Source organism: Leptinotarsa decemlineata, unplaced genomic scaffold (assembly GCF_025532065.1).
Source record: "Leptinotarsa decemlineata unplaced genomic scaffold, Ldec_3_MD MMD2_tig00000505_RagTag_RagTag, whole genome shotgun sequence".
Taxonomy (NCBI): Eukaryota; Metazoa; Arthropoda; class Insecta; order Coleoptera; family Chrysomelidae; genus Leptinotarsa; species Leptinotarsa decemlineata.
In genome coordinates, this window is record NW_027412549.1 from 17,426,562 (window position 1) to 17,450,813 (window position 24,252).

Here is a 24,252-nt window from a genome sequence, read left to right on the forward strand (position 1 = left end):
TGTGGGGGCAGTTCTTCGGGTGATTACATTCACCGGACATCTTGGTGGGGTTGGACATCGGAAAATTAGCGACTTTCAGATATTTGGAAGTATCTGAACGTCATCACGTTTGTTGAGGCAGGAAGGTCGCTTCTCGATTTCGATGACCTCGCGAATTATTCGAGCTTGTAGTGTTTTCGCTATGTCGATGGTCTTAATGTTCGAAAGTCTATATTGTGTCCTGTCCCTTGATGATGGCTGGTCAGGGCTGAGGGTGGGTCTGACTTTCGGACAGCAAGCTGATGTTCCTATACTCTACTTGTCACACGTCTGTTGGTCTGGCCTACATATGTTCTATAGCAATCGGAGCATGGAATTTTATATATGCCCTGGGATTCATTGACAATTTTGTCCTTGGGGAACGAAGGAATATGGCAATTGGATTGTTGGCCTTGAATATCGTTTTTATGGCCTGTTTTTTGAGAATTCGGACAATTTTGTCAGTAACACCGTTAATGTAGGGAAGAAAAGCTTTGTGGGAAACGTTGTTGTCTTTTGGATCTCAGGTACTGGATGGAGAAGTTTTATTACGAAGGATTGCTCTGTCAATTTGATGATGGTTTGTGGATCCATTTTGAAGGAGGGCTGAAAACTCCAGACGTGGTTCAACCCAAACACAGTGATGTGTATATAAATGAATATTTTTTCAGTTTCTAAATATTTCCACTGATAACTTTAAATTGACCACACTGAACAGCACCGTTAGCATAACGGTGTTAATTCTGTTAACTAGACCTGCACAAATCATATAATTTTGACTTTTATTAGAACAGAATATGCAAGCATATCGAATGAGGAAAATCTCAGTAATATATTCAAGAGTAACGGCTATACAAGACAGCACATACACTTACATGTCCAAGAGCAACCACTTACGTAAAGGACTCATCAACGAAATTATTTCTCAAGTACTTGTCTATCCTCCATCATAATACTTACCAAATATACTTGTACTCGAAGCTCTTTCCGATAACGGGGTCTTTTTTTCCATCAAACCAGAATTGACAGTAGGTTGTAACAGTTGGTTCTATTCTGTCTATCATGCCTAGTATCCTAACGGTAGGCCCCAGTCTATTATTAGCTCTTTTGTCTAAATACGCCCCGTACAACTGAAAAGTACCATTCGTCGTCCTCAAAGTTTGCCAGTAGAGATTGTTGAATTCTAAATCGAACATAGACGGAAATCTGTAAATAAAACAGCGATTCAAGTTACCAAACATTAGAGATATCACTACATAGTATGACACAAAGTCGCTTCCCGCTGCGCTGTCTGTCCCCATGTATGCTTAGATCTTTAAAACTACGCAATGGATTTTGATGCGGGTTTTTTTATTAGATAGAGTGATTCAAGAGGAATGTTTATACAGAGTGGTCCAACGAAAAGTATGCACCTTGCTTTTCTCCTTTCTTTGTAACTTAACGAAAAAATGCTCGGACCGGTCAATTTTGCTTTTGAGGGGGACACATTTTAGATGTATTTTTCTACCTGTGCCTTCAACCCCCTAGCGAGGGTGAGTAACAACCCTAAAATTTTAAATGGAAAGTGGGGTCGAGTGATATATCATTTGAAAGGGCACAAAATTATCTTTCCAATGATACCTAATTTGTTGTATTTCACTCAAACATGTAGGTATTATGAAGAAAAACAACTACAACCCAGTACAATAATACAGATTTTGTTCAAATCTATTCCTAACATTCTGTAGCATAACAGGTGTTATACTTCTGCACTCTGCTGTAATAAGTTGGCGAAGATCTTCTATGGACTCGGGCTGCGTAGCAAAACATTTATTTTTCAAGTGTCCCCAAAAGAAAAAGTCTGAATGCGATAAATCAGGTGACCTGGCAGGCCATTCGATGGGGCCTCTCCTTCCAATCCACCGTCCAGGAAATCGGTCATCTAAAAACTCTCTTACCGGAGCAACATCGTGAGGAGGTGCTCCATCTTGCTGGAAATGAAGCCGATCATCATTATGATTTTGGTCATTTTCAATTATTTCTGTTATGAGAGGATCAATTGTATCTTCAAGCATCTTCAGGTAGACCCCACCAGTTAAATTCCCAGGAATAAAAAGTGACCCTACGATATGACTACCTAATATGCCACACCAGACATTGATTTTTTGAGGGTACTGGGTATGGACCTCTCGGAATAAGTGTGGGTTACTGTCATCCCAGTAACGGCAATTATGCTTATTCACAGCTCCATTCAAAAAAAATGTACTCTCATCGGAAAAGCACGTGTTGCATGATAGGTGCGGATCATCAATTAGTAGCTGGCTCAGATGTTCACAAAATTGCAGCCTTCTATCAGGATCATCTTCATTGAGTTCCTGTACTAATTTAATTTTGTACGGATGAAATTTATAGGCTTTTAATATCCGTATTATGGACGAACGGGAGACACCTGAGGCTGCAGCAAGCTGATGGGTACTTTGAGTATGATCCAATTCAACATGTCCCAAAACAGCGACTTTCACTGCTTCATTTCTGATCGGTTTCCGTGGCTGGTGTTTCACATTACAGACAGATCCGGTATCGACAAACTTTTGGACTAACTTGGCAACGTACGAATCATTCACATTTTTCCCGGGATGACTGTTATTAAAGAGGCGAACAGTAAGTCTAGCACAACTATTATGTTGATAATAAAGTTTAACAATTGCAACTCGTTCAGAAATGGAATAAACCATTTTTACAGTAAAGTTGAAATAATTTCAAAAGCAAGCGAACTGAATCAATGAACGTTTGCCTAAATTTTTTTTGTACACTCATCTGCTGTTGTTATTTGAACCAAAAAACGCACGAGAGAAATTGAGGAATGTATTAGTGATAAAAATTCCGTTTTTTCCGCATTTTCATTAACACCAAAAATATCGAGTAAATGTTCTTGCTTTTTTTTATAACTATTCAAGTAAATACAACAAATTAGGTATCATTGGAAAGAGAATTTTGTGCCTTTTCAAATGATATATCACTCCACCCCACTTTCCAGTTAAAATTTTAGGGTTGTTACTCACTCTCGCTAGGGGGTTGAAGGCACAGGTAGAAAAATACATCTAAAATGTGTCTCCCTCAAAAGCAAAATTGACCTGTCCGAGCATTTTTGCGTTAAGTTACAAAAAAAAAGCAAGGTGCATACTTTTCGTTGGACCACTCGATATGTATACAGTGTGTGAAAGCCAAATGGAATAAATTCATTATTTCGGTTACGATACATATTTTATTGAAATCCGGAAACACGTCAAATTAAAATTATAATTTGACATACTTCAACGGAAAAATGCTACCCCTACCTTCAACCCCTGAATGACGGGTACAACAACCAATTTTTTAAACGGGAAGTATAGGCTTGTGATATATCGTTTGAGAGGTCTCTTCATTCTCTATTCAAAAATGGTATCGCCTTGAATGGCTATAGTTATTTGGCACTACTTCAAAATGATGTCATTCCAAGTTTAGCAAATTTACATCATGATCCAGGAAACCCTCAAGTTCCAGTGAATACGATATGGTTTCAGCAGAATGGAGCATCACCACATTACCAAGTTAAAGTCCGGCAATACCTCGATACATTTCCCAATCGGTGGATAGGGGGGCGAGGATCGATTGAATGACCAGCGCGATCACCTGATCTTTCATCATTAGATTTATTTTTATGGGGATATGTAATGCGCAATGTGTACAAAACTAAACCTTCAGATTTGAATGACTTGAAGAAACGAATAATGCTTGCGATTATGTCGGTCACGCCTGATATGTTGGAGCACTATTATTTATTCTATTCATAAATGGTTCTATTCTGAATGGTTGCTTTTTGCCGATGATCTGAAAATATATAAACAGATACAAACAGTTAGGGATTGTGTTAATCTGCAAAGGGACATCGAAAGTATTTATGAGTGGAGCATCACAAATTAATTGAAATTTAATATTAACAAATGTAGCATCATCAGAATAACTCATTTGAAGGATCCTGTTAATTTTGATTATATGATGGATGAAGAAGTCCTCCACAGATCCTGGGGTAACTTACAACAGTATTTTATCGTTTGCCAAACATATTCGAAATATTGTTAAATCGTCAAATCGAATGTTAGGATTCATTATTAGACAAACTCGGGAGTTTACGAATAACAATACTATAAAATTATTATACTACTCACTTGTGAGACCTAAATTGGAATTTGCAAGTATAATATGGTCAGGTGAATATCGGTCCACAATCAATGCAGTGGAGAGAATACAAAATAAATTGCTCAGGTATCTACAGTGTGTAACAACGAAAACTTAACAGAGCCGTTTTTGAATATAAAAAGTGAGATTTTTAAAAAAAGCTCGGACAGGTCGATTTCTAATTGAAGGGGGACACCTTTCAGACTAATCAGATTTTTTGTAGTACGCACCCCCTCGGAGGGGTGCGTCCGACGACCCTTATTTAGATAGGGAAAGTAGGTCGAGTGGCACCTTGTTTCAAAGGTCTTTCGAATACCTTCACAACTCTGTTAAAAGAAAGTTTTTGTAACGATTAGTTTTCGAGATAATTTGAAGATTTAAAGGTATTTTTATTGAGTTCAACTCTTTTTAAAATAAATCAAATTGTTTTTAAGGTTCAATTTACGTTCAGAACTTTCATAAAAAAATTAATTTTTGCTTTTTATGACAATCTGCTAATACGTGTCCATTTGATTTCGTAAAAAAGTAAGAATTATTTGTTTATCACGAGGAGATTTTTTAGGGGGATGGGGTTGGTTACCACCCTTACATTTTAGGTAAATTGAGTGGCACCTCCTTATGAAGGTTGCCTTTTGACGTGGGTATTTTATGCTTCTGATAAAAAAGTGAATCATACTAAAAACTTACCTACACAACGAATACAACCTACTGATTTCCTTAAATGCTGATGACAATTTGTCAAGAATATGTCCCTTTTTTATATATGTTTTCTTATTGAATATTTATTTATGTTATTTGTATAACTGTATGATCTTTCAAAAGTGTGCGGTTGGAATATGATATTTAAGCAAATATTAGCTTTTCAGATCAAGTTGATATTGCTCTCCATTTGAAACAGTTTATTTTTCCCTTCAAATAGGTGGTGGATTTTGAGATGATATTATATTTTCTTGATTCAAAATATTTCATATTCGCAATGATATAAATAAACGAATGATGTCGTTGAAAGGCCAAGAAATTTGATTTCTTTGTTGAAGAAAGTGTGATTTTCTGGTGGAACATGGCCATGTTGGCAAAAAGTAATAGTTTTTCCAATAGAGATACAAATTTCAAAGCAATCTATGATCTTCTCTTAAAGAAACATTTTTACTGAGCATGTTTTTCGATTGCGTTATTTCAAATATGGGTGACGATAGGTCACCTGTTGATCTTTGTTTCCGAAACTATACTATGTAAATAACGTTTTTCATTAGTTTTGTAACCAAAATAGGCAATTGAATATCTTTATTTTTTTGGTAGATCCTTCGAATATCAGGACCAGGCAAAAACGGCCTTAATCGACTTCAGCTAAACCTGAGCATCCATTACAATTTGAAGGAGACTCATAAAAACGGACAAACCTTTTTAAACAACCAATAATTTTATTACATAAAATGAACTAAGAGATTTCTAAAACTGGGAATCTACTTGTAGCATCAGTAATTGGTTATTCATACCTTGCACAGCTGTTGTTGAGACCCATCGGTTTATTTTTGTTCTTGTTCCAGTAGACTATTGGAAGGTTCGGCATCCGCTTCTGTATATCCTCAATCAGATTGTCTTCAGATAAACTCGGGCTCTTATCTACGAAAGGCTCCAGATCCATACTTTCCGTCGTGCTGTCTGCATGTCTTGTCAGTGGGTCGAGTCTTTTCTGAAGGAGGAATCGGCTATTGAGATGCGGAACCGGGACATCTATCATCGATATCGATCTGAATTTGTAGAGAGTATATATTATCAAGGCCCATAGTACTCCAAACGTGAGAATTTTTGTAATGAAGCGTCCTTTGCCGGTTGCGTTACACATTGAGCAAAACATCTTGAGCATGAGTTCTGAAATGAAATGATCCAATTAGAATTCAGTTATTTTTTTTTCGAACTTAAGGTTAATCAATCAAAAAAGTACTTGAACAAATTTCTATACAGGATGTTTCTCAAAAACATCTCGAGGCCCACTTTGAGGAAAAACTAAATGTGAATATATGACCTGAAAGTCCCAACTTGAACTTTCCGGTGCTTAATTTTCAAGAGAAAAATCGTTTTTTATAACTTTGGTGTGACCTTGGATGAATTTGTTGAACGTAGTACACATCTACGCAAAATACAGTTTGTATAAAGGGCCCTCCATATAATTGAAAAGACCGGTTGTGACAGTTGAAAAATACCACAAAATATGAACCCTCTCATCACGATTCAGTATGCCGATGATACTACTATTTATGAGAGTCACCCTGAACATGAATATCCAAAGCAACTAACTGACAACGCGTTTAAAAAAATTGAAAATTTTTTTTGTCGCCAATAAGTTATGCTTGAATGTCAAGAAAACTGAAACAATTACGTTCACACTAAAAGAACCGAAGGACAGTCAAACATCCATTCGGTTTTTGGGGGTAACACTGGATCAAAAACTTAATTGGAAAGAATACATCGAAAATCTCTCTACTAAGCTGTCCAGCACTCTATACCTGCTTCGTAGAATAAATGAATTTGTTCCATCTTATGTTTCGAGAGCAGCTTACATGGGGTTATTTCAGTCTAAGCTGTCATAAGGATTGGTTTTTTGTGGACTTTCAACTGACTGGGAAAGGATATTCATTTTACAAAAAACGGCAATTTGAATCCTGAGAAGGGCAAAACGAACTGACAGCTGTAGACCTCTATTCAAAAAATTTAATATATTAACCATTACGGCTCTTTACGCTGTTGAGCCTACTACTTCAATTTTGAAAGTCGCTAAGTTAGTAAATATTTCTGTTGGTTCTATAAACAAAATTTCAAAACTTACAAAATGAGTATTCTTCAGCAACTCGGTCAGGATGACTATGATAGGAGAATTGAATTTTGTGAAATAAGGACTGCGAGAATTCTAAATGACCCGAATTTAATAAAAAATATTTGCTTCAGTGATAAATCAACTTTTTTTCTTAATGGCTTTGTAAATATAAGCATAACTGTAGATACTGGGATAATGAAAATCCACACTTATTTCGAGAGGATCATACGCAATATTCACAAAAAATAAACGTCTGGGCTGAAATTCTGGGAAACGAAATAAGTGGCCCTATTTTTATTGAAGAAAATTTAACTGGTCAATTGTATTCAAATTTATTGGAAATTGTAATCGATCCACTCATAACACAGTCCTTAGAAAGCCAAGTTGATGAAGAAGACATCCCGCTCTTGGAGAACGCCAAGTTGATGAAGAAGAGAATCCGCTCTTGGATTAACAAAATTTACATTTTTAACAGGACGGCGCACCGCCACACTACGCATTGCATGTCTGACAGTGGCTCGATCAACGGTATCCTGTCAAATGGATTGGCAGAAGAGGCGCTCTGGAATGGCCGGCGATATCTTCGGATTTAACACCATTGGATTTTTTTCTCTGGAGTTATTTGAAGACAATGGTATACAAAACTCCCCCACAGGACATTCAGGATCTAAGACACAGGATTACTGACACATACAGACAAATTGATAACGTGAAATTCAGAAAAGTCCGACAGGAATTCGAGAATAGATTGTACTTTTGCTTCGCCACCAATGGTAAACATTTTGAACACCTAATAAAGTAAGGTACATTAAATTGACAATTGAATTGACATATATTTGATTTTCTAGATACATTTATTTGATTGCAATAGCTATTACCTTATTTTTTATTATAATTAATTTTCTTTTTGCCCTATTTTACGAGAATGGATCAACCAATTTCAGGGTTGAGTGAGGATTTTTAAGATCTTTAAAATGATGTGTTACAAGATAGGGGTGCCATTCAAAATTATTAAATGGAGGTAGCTAGGGGTAAGGGGGTTAAACCTAAAATACTACTGGCACTGGTTTCAAACTTCCCCCTCGATATTTAAATTGACGAGTTTTTTGCCTACGGCAAATTCTCCCTGCTAAACGAAGTACTAGGGGTGGGAAGTTCTGAAATGAAGGCACTATATTTATCTACCTTGACGATGCTGAATCTGTTGTATGGATAATAAGAAAATAAATTGATTGACTGATTCATAGTGATTTTTTATGTTGCTATATTCGTCTCGAACATGTGTTCAGTATGTTGGTGTGAGCAATAACAGAAATGTTTTGCGTGTCCGACGATTTTCTGCTATCGAAAAAAAATGGATCAAAGAGTTTTGCATCAAATTTTGTGTAAAAAATGTAATTGAGTGCTCAAAAACACTTGAAATGTTGACAGTGGCATACGGTGTTTGTACTCTGAGTGGTATAAGCTTTTCGCAAAAGGTCGAGAAGATCATCCACAAATCTTGAGCATCACTTTTTCTGTTGGCAATAAATTCATTACTATTATTGTTGTTGCTTTTTTACCCTGTGGCTGTTTGTGGTTAGCCCGTCTCTGTGTGTGTTTTTCAAGCGGACTGGTGGAGAACCGCCAATTTCGCATATACTCTTGTTGCTGTCAGACCTCATCCGACCAAACTACTAGTTTGACTAATTTCTTCTGTCGTTGAGTGTTTTATCCTCGGCCTGCACTGTTATTTTCCGAAGAAAATGTTGTTTTAGTTTTGAAAATTCACTTGATGAATGGTTGGCAGGAATCGTGATCTGGCAACGAAGTTAATTGTGGTAATTTATGTGGTTATTGTTTTGCTTGAATGCCGGCAAATTTCTGTATGCATAAACAGTTAAAATTGAGGATGTTCGTTTCCGATTCTGTTCAAGGTTTGCTATTATAATAATGAGATGTTGAACGAAAGACTTTTTTTGTGAAGAAAAATCAGTTTTTCATTGACCTTCTTTGGATATTTTCACCTTCCACGATCTGAAAAATATGAAAATTGTAACGGAGAAATTTACACACGTTCAGAAATGATACTTTTTTACTTCACTCCGATAAGTTACTGCGTAAATTCAAAGTATTTTCACAAAGAAAAATGTTCTATTATAAGTAACTTGTATTTATTAATTTTACCTATAAAAAAATACAATACGCTCTGGAGTTTGAGGCTGCAAAACAATCCTGCAAGAGCCAGAGCAAAGTTCGAGCTATCGAGGAAGATGGGCAGGTACCAGGTAATAAATGAAAGAAGTGTTGCCTGAGAGAAAACAAATAAGATACTGGAACTGTGGGAAAATTGGGCATGTGCCTAGCAAATGTCCAGCATTCAAAGAATCGACACCAAATTAGGAAAACTAGAGGGGGTCGATGAGGAGGGGCAATCGTCGGCCTGTACCCAGCAAACCCCCGTAAAAACGCATATGTTGCCATTCTCCAACGACAAGACAAGGGTGTTTTCGTAGACGGCCTCATTAACAACGAGCCTTACACCATGCTGCTAGATACAGGTGCGACGAGAACCATTCTTGGGCCAACCTTTGCCAAAACACCGGCAAGAATTGAACCATCAAGCTGGAAGCTACGCACCGCAACAGGGGAGCCAGCCACTGCACGTGGAGAACTACCAATTGAATTGGTGTTGGGCAGCACTGAATTGAAACATCATGCATTGGTGGCGGACATCGAGGACGATGCAATCATTGGAATAGACATAATGAATTCTAAAGGGTTCGAGCTGAATTTTTAAGACGGCGTCCTACTTGTCGGCGGAGAAGAGCTGGTGCTTCATGGAAGAAGCGAAGAGACGATCAGGGTCCTGTTGGCTGAAGACGTGTGCGTACCTGAAAGGGCTGAAACTATCCTGGAGGCTCGCTTGGAAGTGCGAGCAGCGGCAAGGTGGTAATGTTCGAGCCCAAGATACACGATGAGAAAATTGTACGAGGAATTGCACTGGAGAAGACCCTGTTGTGTGTTGATAAAGTTGTGCCGGTCAGGGTCATGAATGTAACCAAGTTTCCGTGACCTTAAAGAAAGGAACAATGCTGGGGCACTGTTCGTCCATTTCCTCTGTGATACGGAGTGTACGCAGTTCTGTTAGCCAAGCCAACAACTTGTCCAAAGAGTTGGAGAAGTTGATTGATATTTCCTCCAAGGACATACCACCAACTCACCGGTCGAAACTGAGGGAGTTAGTCAAGAAGTACCAGGAAATCTTCGACATTGGAGAAGGAAAAGGTGGCAGAACGAATGTGGTTCAGCATAGAATCGACACTGGGAATGCCCGACCAATCCGACAATCAGCTAGAAGACTCCCCCTTGCGAAGAAAGGCAGACAAGATAGTCAGCAATATGGAAAAAGAAGGAGTCATCGAACCTAGCCGGCTCCATAATTTTCTCGACTTTGGATTTGAAGAGTAGATATTGGTAAGTTGAATTGGTCCCAGAAGCTCGAGAAAAGACTGCTTTCACCATCGGCTCAGGATTGTAGCAGTTCACAGTTAGGCCAATCGGGATTTGTAATGCTCCAGCGACCTTCGCGAGATTGATGGAGACGGTTCTCAAGGGACTCTTATGGAAGACGTGTCTTGTATATCTCGACGATATAATCGTGGTCGGAAAATCGTTCGACGATCACTTAAAAAATCTGGAGGAGGTATTCATGCGTCTGAGGAGTTCTGGATTGAAACTTAGTCCCAAGAAATGCCATCTGTTCCAGAAAGAAGTCCGTTACCTTGGCCAAGTTGTCTCTGGGGAGGGAGTGGCGGTAGACGAACAAAAGATCAAAGCAGTTAAGGATTGGCCCGATGACTGCTCACATTGCCGACGAGCAGAAGAGAAGGAAGCAGCTATTTGTAGAAATACAGCTGTAGACGACAACTGGGAGGACAATAGAATCAAAGAAGATCAAGAGAAAGACTCAGATCTTGGTTTAGTCATCGGATGAAAGAAAAGTAATCAAAGACCATCGTGGCAGAAGGTTGCAGGTTATTCGCCAGCGGTTAAGTCCTGCTGGACCCAATGGAACCCCCTTACCTTGGAAAACGGGGTTCTAAAACGGGTTTTGGAGTCTGAAGACGGTGGAGAAGAAAAGCGCCAGACCGTGGTACCCAGGAGCAGACGACGGGAGGTGCTCAAAGAAATCCATGAAGGAGTCATTGTAGGACACCTGGGAGTAACGAAGACCATCCAGAAAGTAAGACAGCGGTTTCACTGGGTTATTTGTCAAGCCCACGTCAAGGACTGGTGCAGAAAGTGTGCTGTATGCGTCGCCAGTAACGGACCTCGGATACGACCCAAAGCTCCAATGCGCCAGTATAACGGGTAGTTCATTTGAGAGAATCGCCATCGATATCGCCGGCCCGTTCCCAGAGTCCGACCATGGGAACAAATACATTCTAGTAGCCGTGGACTACTTCAGCAAGTGGGTAGAAGCCTATGCCCTGCCTAACCAGGAAGCCTTTACCGTCGCTGACGTCCTAGTAAAGGAATGGATATGTCGATTTTGTGTCCCATTGGCGCTGCATTCGGACCAGGGCAGAAATTTTGAGTCCAACCTGTTCCAAGAAATATGTAAACTGTTGGACATTCGAAAGACCAGAACCACAGCCTTACATCCACAGTCCGATGGAATGGTGGAACGAATGAATAAGACCATAAACCGCCACTTGTCCAAAGTAGTCTCCGACCATCAAAGAGACTGGGACCAATACCTCCACCTGTTCCTGCTTGCTGACTATGTCAGCAAGCTTCGGCAGAGAATGGACGACATCCATGAACCAGTCCGTCTGAACATCCATAGTGCCAGCGATAGGATGAAGGAGGCCTATGACATCAAGGCGAATGCTGGAGGATTCGAAATCGGTGACCTAGTTTGGCTGTACAATCCTAAGCGACGCCGTGGTTTATCACCAAAGTTGCGGAACTCGTGGGAGGGTCCGTACAAAATCATGAAAAAGATTAATGACCTCGTCTACCGAATCCATAAGCCACCTCGAAGAAAGCCTAGGATCGTCCAATTTAATAGATTGGCTCCTTATGCTGGAAATCACGACCAAGTTCGCGCCCTCAGATCACCAGAGGATGAAATGACTTTCCAGTAATTCATGTCCTTATACTCGAACGGACAGAAGGTCGTACATGAGGTAACTCGAGAAGAGCCACGAGACCTTTTCAAGGTTCCAGTTGATTACGCACTAGCTTACTGCGTGGCAGAGGATCTTCAAATGTCCAAGGGTATCGCTGAGGTATTCAACAAGAAATTTGGTCAGCTCCAAACATTACGAGAACAGAATCCTGAAGTCGGAGGAGTGCTACAGTTGAAGAAGGGTCAGAGAAACATTTTCTACTTGGTGACCAAAAAGCATTCTCGAGACAAACCGTCCTATGAAGATGTCTGGAGGAGTTTTACTAGATTGAAGGATACGATGCTCGACCAGAATCTCGTGGACTTAGCAATCCCGAAATTAGCCTCTGGGCTCGACAGGCTGGACTGGAGAATTGTGAGAAGCATGTTGGAAACGATCTTCAGATCCAGCGGCATCAAGATTTTGGTGTGCGGTAACCATCTTCCACGACCGAGCATGAATACTGTGGAGTGTTACTTCCATCGAACTTCACAGTGCAGATATGGGGAGTCCTGCAGGTATCGACACACGCCAATGATGACATTTCGGGGCGAAACGTCTTTAGGAAGGAGGCAATGTAACGAATCTGAAGCCGGCCCTGACCGATATCTCAGCCAGCGAATAAACAATGACTCACCGCGAAAGAAATGCATTCGACGAACCACCGCGAAAGGTGCCGAAACCCCTAGAGAGATCTGGAGCGTTCGTTGCCGATATAAAAAAGGCCGCTTTCCGTCCCGAGTGGTAGTCTGTATCTAGAAAGTGAATCGTGCGTTTTAATAAATAATTCGACCTGTGAAGATAAATCAAGCGTTAGTTTTATAAGTGTTGTATATAAATTAGTTGTGATAGTGAGATATTGTTAAAAATAGACAGCTAATTCTTTAATTCGTTACAATATTGATCTGCTGACGACAGCACTTTGTGTCGTAATTCTATCTGAATTCCAAAACATCGGCTGCGGATGCACATCTTCACCGGCAGCAGAAGGTTGCATTTAATTCAGGTTCAATTCAATGCGACGAAAGCCCAGGCATCGGTTTTCTTCAAAAAGATAAAAATCTCTGAAACGTATATATAGTGTCAGGACAGACAATTCCGCTTTTTGCTTCGATAAGTTTGTTCGGGGTTAAAATGTCGCTGGAATTTGAAAGGCTGCTTCTCAAAACCTTGGAACACTGTTCCGATCCAGAGAACTGTACACACCTCAGCAACTTTTGATGCTTTTTAAAGCTCAAATCAGACTTTCTTTGGAGTATTGTTCTCCTGTATGGAGCTTTGCCACCAAACATACCCTGAAGTTGCTGGATTCTATCCAGAAAACAGCCATCAGCCTGATTGGAGACGCGAACATCACGTGGAACCTTGATAGCCTGAATCATTGAAGAAAGGTTGGAGATTTGTCTCTCTTCTATATATACTTTAACGGTAAGTGTTCTCATAGAGCCCCGCTCACAAACATACCCTGAAGCTGCTGGATTTCATCCAGAAAAGAGGCATCCGATTGATTGGAGACGCGAACATCACTTGCAACCTGGATAGCCTGGAACATCGAAATAGGTTGAAGATTTGTTTCTCTTCTTTAGATATTTTTACGGGAAGTGGTCAAATGAGTTGGCACAGTTGATTCCACCAAGAACGATACGTATCAGAAATACACGACGGACTGTGGCTGCTCATCGTTTTGAAGTTCAACTCAGTACACCTCAAACTTCACTGTTTGAGAACTCTTTCATTTGGAAAATTGCCTTTATGTGGAATAAACTTCCTGAGAAAGTTTTTCCAAATGAATTTAATCTCCAGTGATTCAAGTCCAACGCGAAACGCTTCTCTGGCACAGGCATCGCTTTTGGAGCGCCTTAAGGATTTCCTTATAGTGCTTGTGTCGTGTCTTTAGAAAAAAGGTGTTCCCGATATCAGTCATCTGCTATTTCGCCAATATCCATATTTTTCTTCAAAATAAGTAGCAAAGTACGGCCGATTTCCAAGGAGCTGTTTGAAATATATTTCTTCCCAGATTGAGAATATATATTGATTTTTCAAGTCAACGATTCTCACAGTGGGTATCATTGGCAATCTGTCGCGCCTTGTTCCATTCAACACGATGTTTACCATCTGACTTTAAAATGATTTCTGACAATTGAGATTCTTTTAATTGTAATCTCGATGTTCATTCTCACGCATTTTCAATGGTCTCGAAGTTTCACCAATAGAACTTTTACCACAAGAACAAGGTATCTCATGAACGCAATTTATTGTTTTTTTTTTCAGTGTTGTTGGCTTTTGTGTGTGTGACTATAGTACTTGGTATAATTTTTGTTTTGAAAGAAGTTTAACATTATATCTATTTTCAATCAGTCTTATCTTTTCAGATAGTTCTGGAAAGTGAGGTATAAGGTTAATTGTGGAAGCTGTCGGTGGTTGTTGAGTCGGTAATAATAACATTTAAGCACTACATAAGGACATATTGTAAAATAATAGATAAGGCAAATTGTAAAATCAATTTAGGGTGGTATACCTGTATAGTATACCTGCATAGCATACATAACGTTAGCTTAGAAAAGTTTCCAGTTTAATCTTCCTCTTGAAAATGATCACTTGGTGATCGAAACACGTGTCGAGGTGTTAAAAATAACGATTTGGTGTTGGGAAAGAACTCCAGTAATATTCATGAGCTTTGTTGTTGAGAATGTATTTACGAATCGAAATGCATGATAAAATATAGTGTTCCATTTAAAAAAATATCAATATAAATATCACGTTTTCAAAATATTTATGAAATATTGTGAAAACGTAACTGACGTTTTTCTGTTTTCAGCATCGAGAAGACCATTAAAAATGCTAAAAATGCCAAAATGTGTAAAAACTCTGTGACTTCCTTTTCTCCATCATTTTTCAGATCATCCTTGATGAATGAAAAAATACGCTTTCCATATTCTGATTTAATGGTCTATGTATGTTTGAGAAACTTTCAAAGCGGTCACTTTCAAAATTCTCAACCGATTGAGTTATAATTGATAGCAGTAATTGAAGATATTTTCAATGACCTTTTATACAATAAGCGGTTGTTCCCAGGAAGATTGATTCATCTCCCGCATATATAAATAATACTCAGAATTCGTGATATACATATCGGAGTCTTTAACCTCACTCGAGTTCACTGTTCACGTTTTTACACACTACCTCTGCTAATTTGCATAATTTGCTTCCCATAAAAATATTATTGCACTTGTAAATTACTCCGCTTTAGACAGTTAGATACCGCCTCACTTTGCGGTGAGTAGATTTCAGCTTTTTCATACCTATGATTGAGGTGAAGTGTTTCCAACTCGAATTACCAATTCGCTTTTCATTACAACTTGATAGAACGCCATCATAAGAATATAACCATTTTATCGACCTTTTTTGGGTAATTGTTACCTTTCACAATCTTAAAAAAAATATAAAAATTATAATGGAGAATTTTATACAAGTGTAGAAGGGTAAACTTTTTAGTTTACCCCGATAAGTTACTGCGTAAAAATCAAAGTATTTTTCACAAAGAAAAATCTTCTATTTATCAGTAACTTGTCGTATTTAACAATTTTGCCTATCAAAAAAATTATTAAGAAATACTGGGTGAAGGACTTTAGTAGGAGGTTCCTACTAAAGAACTTAATCAAAGAGGCACTCCAACGTGAGCTCTGAATCCATCTACAGCCAGAGCAGGTGGTTACAAGTCTCTGCAGCCCTCTTCAAGACTCCTCAGCCACCCCAGGTATTCCATACAACCAGTGAAACTGAATCAGACAACTATCGACACTGTAAATATTCTCTGATTTTTTTTCATTATTATATTATATTTTCAATATTATACCACCATCTATATATATATATATATATATATATATATATATATATATATATATATATATATATATATATATATATATTTCCGGCTTTGAGCCATTTTGTAAAAAGGAAATAAAGTTGTATATTTATTTTGCCTTTCAATCCAAGCTAGGTACAAGTTATATCGTTCTCTTTGGTTTTGCCTTTTGCAACCTGGCGCCCAAATATCAGAATTAGTCAAGTAAACTCATGGTTTATTTGATTAATAGTAAATTAATCTGTTATAGCTATTAATCAGACCTGTGTTGAACTTATTCACACCCTCCCGTATCAAATTGAGCAGCCTATCAGCAAAAGGTGTTGGCATCCCAAATTTTGAAATATTAAATTTAACTTTTCAAAATTTGGGGGGTTACAAGGGAAGCCGGACAAACTGGCGCCGTTACGCGTTAGGTAACGAAGCGGTTTACCCTCCCATAAGTTATCACTTCAATAATATCTATACGGTGCATTTCTTTATTGTCCCCCCCTTTTATTTTTGGAACGGGTCAACTCAAAAAATTGAAATTTGGGACAATTATTTACTACAACATGACGGAACTTTTGATATTGCCTGAATACATTGACATTCAATGTAATATGCTTGAGGTAGTAAGCTTGAGGTGAGTTCAGAAGATGCTCGTTAATTCACGACGTTTCGATTGTAAGGTGTCCACAATCGTCTTCGGGTGATGACTGGATTGTGGATACCTTACAATCGAAACGTCGTGAATTAACTTGGCTTGGAATCCTTTTACTTTTCAATTTTTATTGTATTTATAATTTTTTTCAATTTGTTTCATTTTTACTTGTATTTTACTTCACTAATTTTCATTTCAGGTTTTTTGCTTAATATAATTGTTTTTTCAGCTATTCATTTTTATACCTCTCCTTTAATTTTTTGATTCTTCTTTTCAGTTATTTCGGGGATTTCAAATCATTTTATATAATACCAGACAATGGAAGTCCGAACTAATGAAATTCATCATGAAACATTGTCAATCACCTTTAAATAAATATTATAGTTGGGTAGTTAACATCCAATTCAATATGTAGAAATGTTTTACAGTTATTCTTCAAATTATTTGATTGAAAAAATATCTAGTTACACCTATGAAGAGTACTACATTTCAATTGGCCGTGATACATTTTATACTGGTAACATTTTTCAAATTAGAATTCAAATTATATATGAGTACTTAATTGTACAGGTGGAATCGTATTACTTATGTATATCAATTAAATGTGTATTGCCTCATCAAGATTCTAGAGTAGCCTGGGAAACGTTTGACCATGACAAGGACACGCAGCGTCATTAAACGAACACCAATTAATTTCCATAGGATGGTTCATGTGAAGAAAAACACTACTCGATTAGATATTTGATTGAACGAAACCAGTTTAATTTTTTTTTGTTTTCAGATGACGCAAAAAATATGATTTTTAGATATCGAAACAAAATCGGAACTCCACTTCTGATGTTTCACTTGAAACATCTCGTGAAAGTAGATGCTTCTGTTCGTTTCAGAATATAAAATACATCCTGTTGAACGAACCGTGTGAGAATGGTTGAGATCGGAGTTAGGCGTGTTTATTATTCATTGGCTCAGATTGGAAGGCAAGTACATATCATGTGCAGGCATCTTCAAGAATAAATTTTCCGGTTATGACTAGCAATTATTTAGGTTGTTTCGAAAGTTAAGTCCGTTTCAATGTCGTGTGTTTTGTAGCTTCATATCTCAATTAATATTTTTCCAATAATAGTAGGCTCTGGTCTAGATGAAGTTAATTATTATTATGAAACAAAAAGTATTTGACATTAACACAACTTGTTAATCAAACCATTATCATTGTTTTAACTAGTTTAAAATTATTGTCATTTTGAAATATTGTATGAGAACTTATCCCCAGGAAGAACGAATTGATATGATTTGGATAAATAATCGGCGAGTGTGAAGAAAACTGTTTATTAGCGTCAACAGTATATGCCCAAAAGTATCCTAATAGGAGTTATCCTAACAAGCTTTTATTGGAAAAGTTGTTGCAGTTTTTCCGAAGAACAGGCAGTGTATCTTATAATATGCAAGAACGGCAAAAACCGGTTACTGGAAATGAGGAAAATTATCATTTGGTGATGTTATCACTAATTGAACGCCTTCACACAAGTCAACGAAAAAAATGTCAAATAACTGGTATAAGCAGACAGAGTATCCAAAGAATAATTAAAAATTACAAATTCCACCCGTATCGCATTCAACTACATCAACAGCTTTTTGAAGAAGATTATGATTGACGACTGAATTTTTGTTTATGGGTTTTAGAAAAGTTTGGTGATGTGCTTTTTTCCGATAAGTCAACTTTTCATAACAACGTATTAGTTAACAGACTAGTTGACAGTTTCACTACTACAGTGACTAAAACCCTAATATTTGCAGAACCCTTGATCACCAGCACAGGTGGTCTCTTAATGTGTGGGGTAGAATAATTGGAACGCAAGTAGTAGGTCCTTACTTTTTTGATGGTCATTAAAACGGCGTCATGTTTCTCGGATTTATTAGGGATAATTTGCCTATATGCTGTTGGAAAGTATACCTCCTAATATTCGTCAACGGATGTGGATGCAGCTGGATGGTGCTTCTGCACACTTTGATAGACGTGTTAGATCGACAATATCCAAATAGATGGATTGGAGGAGAAGGTCCACAGAATTGGCCAGCCAGGTCTCCGGATCTTACAAGTCCCGACTATTTTTTATGGGGATATATCAAAAGAATTGTTCACGATACACCGTCAACGACACCTCAGGATATGAAAGTACGAATAAGAAGAGCGTTCCATATCGCATAATATGTTATCCAGAGTTCAGCAGAGACACCATTTTGAGCATTTATTGAAATAATAAACTATTTAAGATTCTCAATTTTTCGATAAAATGAATGCTTTTTTGATTTTCATCACAATACATGGTGCTTCATTTCAAAGATAAAAAATTACTCATAAGTAAAATATTAAAACGTCTTTTGTGTAAAAAGCAGAAGAGATAGGTATAGGGAACCCTAATATAGTTTTAAAGGGAATCTACTCCTGCGTCAAATTGAGCCACTAAATGTGGGTGTTTCATTCAACTTTAAGAAGTTATTTAATTAATTGTGTGTCCAAATTTTGAGGCAATTTTTTTCGCCTCCCTGAATAATATTGCATTGAAAATTTCATCTGGTAGTTAACTATAACCTTTGAGCTGAGCAGTACATTTAATCACGAGCAGCTCGTTATAGATTACAGGGTGAAAACAATTTTTAAATTATGGTCGGTATTTTTGAATTTCTCAGAATGTCTCAGAAACCGTCAGTTTTGAGTATGAGAAATATAATAATAACTTACGTTTATTTTGTATATAGTATCTAAAAATATAAAACTTTATAGGGTTTCCCATAAGAAAAAATATAACTTTGGTATGTACATGTCACTCTATATATTTCAAAATAATTTTGTAATATGCTCCTCATATGGATCCACATATACCTGTGCTGGAAGTTGTCCCTAACTCTCTTCATTTCTTGTAGAAATACCGAGGCGAATGTGGTGGGCCACCCTGTATATCTACTGTAAGTGATAACAGAGGTCCTTAACTTTATTAAGTACCTGAAATTTATTTCTTCTGTTGAAATTTCGGGAGCTTTCGATGTAGGTATGCCTGAATCAGTGTTGAAAGTGGTATATTATTATTGATTTGCGATTTCGGATCAACTCTATTACCAAATTATTGAACTATATGCTCCCATTTTAACAACCAAAGTCCAATATTTTTTTCTATGACCAGCTAATTCGGAAATGACTAATTTGTTCAAAATCGAAAGTATCAAGTGCACTTTCACATCTACGAACTTGACATAAATACCTATATTCAATGGCAATTCTCTCAAAAAGAGAAAGAAAGCCGAATTATCAAATGTAAACGACTTATGAGCATAAACCAGCAACTGTTAAAAGCGTGGGTGTGGTCAATATTTCAATGCAAATCGGTTTGATAAAAAACGACAAAATAATATTCGAAGCAGTCAGCATCGACCTTGGAAGCGAAATATGTATCATTTCCTTGATCAATGTATTAGCATACTGACCTGAAACAACGTCAACAGAAAAATAATTGCTCAGAAGGCAAAATTCGGAAAGAAGTCACATTTAGCTTGTGATTAAATACAGGATGTCTAACTACGGTGCGAAACTTCTGAGGGTGATTCCTTAGGTCGTTTCAAGAAGTTTTTAAGAACATATGTCCGGAGATGCTTCGTTCCTAAGATACAGGGAGTTGAAGTTTAAAAAAACGGTATTTATAAAATATCATAAATATTCTTACATCGATTTGGTTGTAATTTGCTACAGTTATTTGAAGTAATAAAGCGCTTATTCAGCCCGAAATAGATTGAAATTATTACGTCCAGTGGCGTCTTAGTGGGTACCACAGAATCACTTTTAAACACTATCCATGGACAACATAAAATTCAAACAAAAAGTAAATAATAAATAACTTCGACCTTGAACCTTCTGATTCAACTCCTCAAGCCATTCATATCTAGTACAGGAGTTTTACGAACAAGAGATTTCAGATGACCCTAAAAATAAATAGAAATCTAGGAGATTAATATCAGGACTGCGAGTTGGCCAATTCCGAGATCCTGCACGTCCAATCCAGCAATTACGGTACCTAGGTGACGTCGAGATGTTGACGAGCAAGTACACTAAAATGGGTTAGAGCCCCGTCGTGCATAAACCACATGTTGCCTCTTACAAATACCGGCACTTTTTCCAACAAAATGGGTAAATAATCTCGCAAATAGTCTATGTAGGATTCACCTGTTGACCTTGCTGGTAGAAAAATGGGCCAATTAGGTAGTCACCAATCATTCCTACACACACACGTTCGCGGAATTTGTTCCTGAAACTGATTTTCCATAATAACTTGGGGACTTTGGTCGGCCAAAAATGATTGTGAAATTTCATGGTAGTATAAGAGCATGACTCACCGATGACTCGGTGAATCCTCAAGGTGAATAAACGTCTGTAAAAGCCAGCCATTGGCGAAATGTTAGGATACAGTTCCAAACTACGATGGCCTTCAAACCCGAATGAAAATAGTAACACTGACGGATAGAGATACTGTAAAGAATAAACCCATTTATAACCAAATACGAATTGATTTCAGATAGACAATTTGGCTTCAAAGAAAAAATCTCAACCGAAGACGCGATTCTTGAACTGACAGAATTGATGCATAAATCCTTGGAGAGAGGAAAACCTTCTTTATGTCTATTTATAGACCTGACGAAGGCTTTCGATACTGTCGATCATCAACGCTTTTTGAAAGCTATCTTCGAAATAGAATGCAAGTTGTGCGAATTGCAGATACAATTAGCAATCAAAAACAAATAGAATGTGGAGTCCCACAAGGTACGGTACTGGGTTCTCTGCTTTTCAATTTATATCTAAATGAATTATTCAATCTGGACAGCGTTGGGAAAATAATTGGATACGTAGACGATATTGCCATATTCCATGAGGCAGACACTTGGCTTGATTTGATAAAGAACGTAGAAACAGATTTTCACTTGCTCAAAAAATGGTTTGACCAAAGGCTCCTGACAGTGAATCTGGAAAAAACTAAGTTTCTTCCTTTAAGTTGCAATCTATCCAATGATTGTCCATTTGAAACTCTTGATGTCGGCGAACAAGGAAAAACAATAAAAATAGATTCCCTGAGAGAAATCAAATACTTTGGCGTCTACATAAATAGAAACTTAAGGTGGGACGACTCTTATATAAAATATACAATAAAAAACTGCAAACAATGCTTCACAACTTCCGTTCCTTGAAAAATTACTTACCTCACAAAGAACTTAATCAATTATATAGTTCCCTAGTAGAGAGCCATTTGAGATATGGTATAACAACATGGGGATCAGCTCTGCGTGTACACCTCAATCCGTTAGAGGTATTACAAAGGAGATTCATGAAGTTGATCATGTCTAGAAATTCACGTTTCTCGTCAGATCTCCTGTATAAAGAGGGTGAAATTATGGATATGAGACAATTATATTACTATTGTACAAACGTGAAGTATCATTTCAGCAAAAATATAGCATCATCACGAAACATCATCATGAATTATATAACACCGTACCTCACAAAATAAAAAAATCTTATTCCAAACCAATATTCAAAAAACAAATGAGAAAACACATTCTCGAAAAACGCCAAACCATTCTGTTCACATATTTTGTTTCAATTGTACTCTAATCTGTATACGTTGTGAATAAAGTTATTATTATTATTATAAAGATACTGTAATTTACTGTAATTTCAATTTTTCACTAGATGTACTCGTAGTTAATTGAGAAATTAATTCTTCAACAACTCGCATATCAAATTTTTGTGACATTCACTGTTTCAAATATATTATACATTTCTATTTCTAAGTTTTCATAAATAGTTCTTCAAATTGAGCCATAATCATTTTAAAAAAATGTGGAAAGGCCTCATAAAGTAACGAATCTGGTTTCCTCATTTCTTCTCATCATCTAGCCGCCTTACAAAAGTGGTTTACAGATCATTTCCAAACAAAGTATAATTATATGATCGACAGCAGCTCCTTTCTTCAATTCTAAATATGACCGTTTCTGGCAGCAAAATTGTTTAAATGTACTTTCACAAGAATTTATTTTCTAATATAATTTGATAATTAATTTATCTCAACTAACGATCTCTCAAATTACTGTGAAATCATATTATTAGGATGAGATTCCTCACAAATTTGATGTAGTTGATTTTCTAATAGAAAACAATCGTAATGTGTATGCTGTTATAGCCTGTTACAATTTCAGTTTTAACACATGGGCTGGAAAGTCCCGGGCCTAAGTAAGAACACGCTTTTTTTTGTTAAAAATTGGCTTCATGTAATCTTCATCAAGAGCCACACAATCATTTCCGCGCCGCTCTAACATTTCAATACCACTTTTGTAGAACGATTTATCTTTTGACTCAAAATAGGCCTGAGTTTCAGCAATAACTTCTTCAATCGAGCGAAATTTCTTACCAGCAAGTATTTTTTTGAGGTCTGCGCTCTGCCAGTAGTCGCTGCGAGCCAAATCTGGCGAATTCAGTGGATGCGGGAGCAATAATTCGAAGTTCAATTTATGTAGTTTTGCTATTTTTTTATTGCGGAACATACTTTAGCTGGAAGACAGCAAGATCCTTACAATAAAGAGAAGCAGCCACAACCAGTACTTGTACTTCCTTATATCAGAGGATTGTCGGAAAGCATGAGAAGAATTGGGTTTAGATACTGTCCTGTGTGAGTGGGTTTTCGATATACAGATGTTTCCCATTTAGTGTCGGTCCTCTTCACCAATACGTCTAAGAAATGCAATTCGTTGTGAATTAAGACGTATTGGTGAACAGGACCGACACTAAATGGGAAACATCTGAATATCGAAAACCCACTCACACAGGACAGTATCTGAACCAGAAATCCAACCACCATCAATCGACTAAGAGAGACTCTACTGGACCGTGCTTTTGGGCTCTTTAATACAAAGGAAAGTCTCGAAAAGGAACTAGGCATCATCAAAAATGACCTTCAACGGAATGGTTACTCCAAAGTGATGGTAGAACAGGCCTTAGCTAGGAAACAGCAAGAACTCCATAAGGAAGAGAAGCCGCCACAACCAGTACTTGTACTTCCCTAAATCAGAGGATTATCGGAAAGGATGAGACGGATTGGGTCCAAGTATAACATCAGGACCTGCTTCAGATCTGGGAACACTATCCGTAGCAGCTTCACGAAAACCAGGCCACAAAACGCGGAATTGCATTTACCGGAAACCCTGCGAGTGCGGATAATCATGCATCGGTGAAACTAAGAGACCATTGAAAGTTCGCGATGCCGAGCATAAGAAACACACACATCAAGGAGAAACCACCAAATCAGGAATAGCAGAGCATGTTTGGGCTCATCAACATAACATCAAGTGGTCTCAAGCTGAAATCATCCATAAAGAGGAACACTAGTTTAGTAGAAAATTCAAAGGAGCCGCATATGTTGTCCAACAAGCATTTAGCCAAGCTGGCGTAGAGATACGCAACATATGGAAACCTCTAATCAAGCGGAACACTACCAACTCCCGTCAAACGATCAGTTCC

The 24,252-nt window shown here is 37.6% G+C and overlaps 1 protein-coding gene across 1 annotated transcript in view; it reads right to left on the minus strand.

The window, feature by feature from the left end:
- The window catches only part of LOC111509072 (uncharacterized), a 160,585-nt gene that overhangs the window by 20,681 nt on the left and 115,652 nt on the right, over positions 1–24,252 (minus strand). Inside the window, exons 2-3 of the mRNA XM_074174097.1 lie at positions 5,712–6,087; positions 979–1,224 (exon numbers count right to left, since the gene is read on the minus strand). Of these exons, the coding sequence (XP_074030198.1) occupies positions 979–1,224; positions 5,712–6,082 (617 nt within the window). The 5' untranslated portion in view covers positions 6,083–6,087. The remainder of the gene's footprint in view (positions 1–978; positions 1,225–5,711; positions 6,088–24,252) is intronic.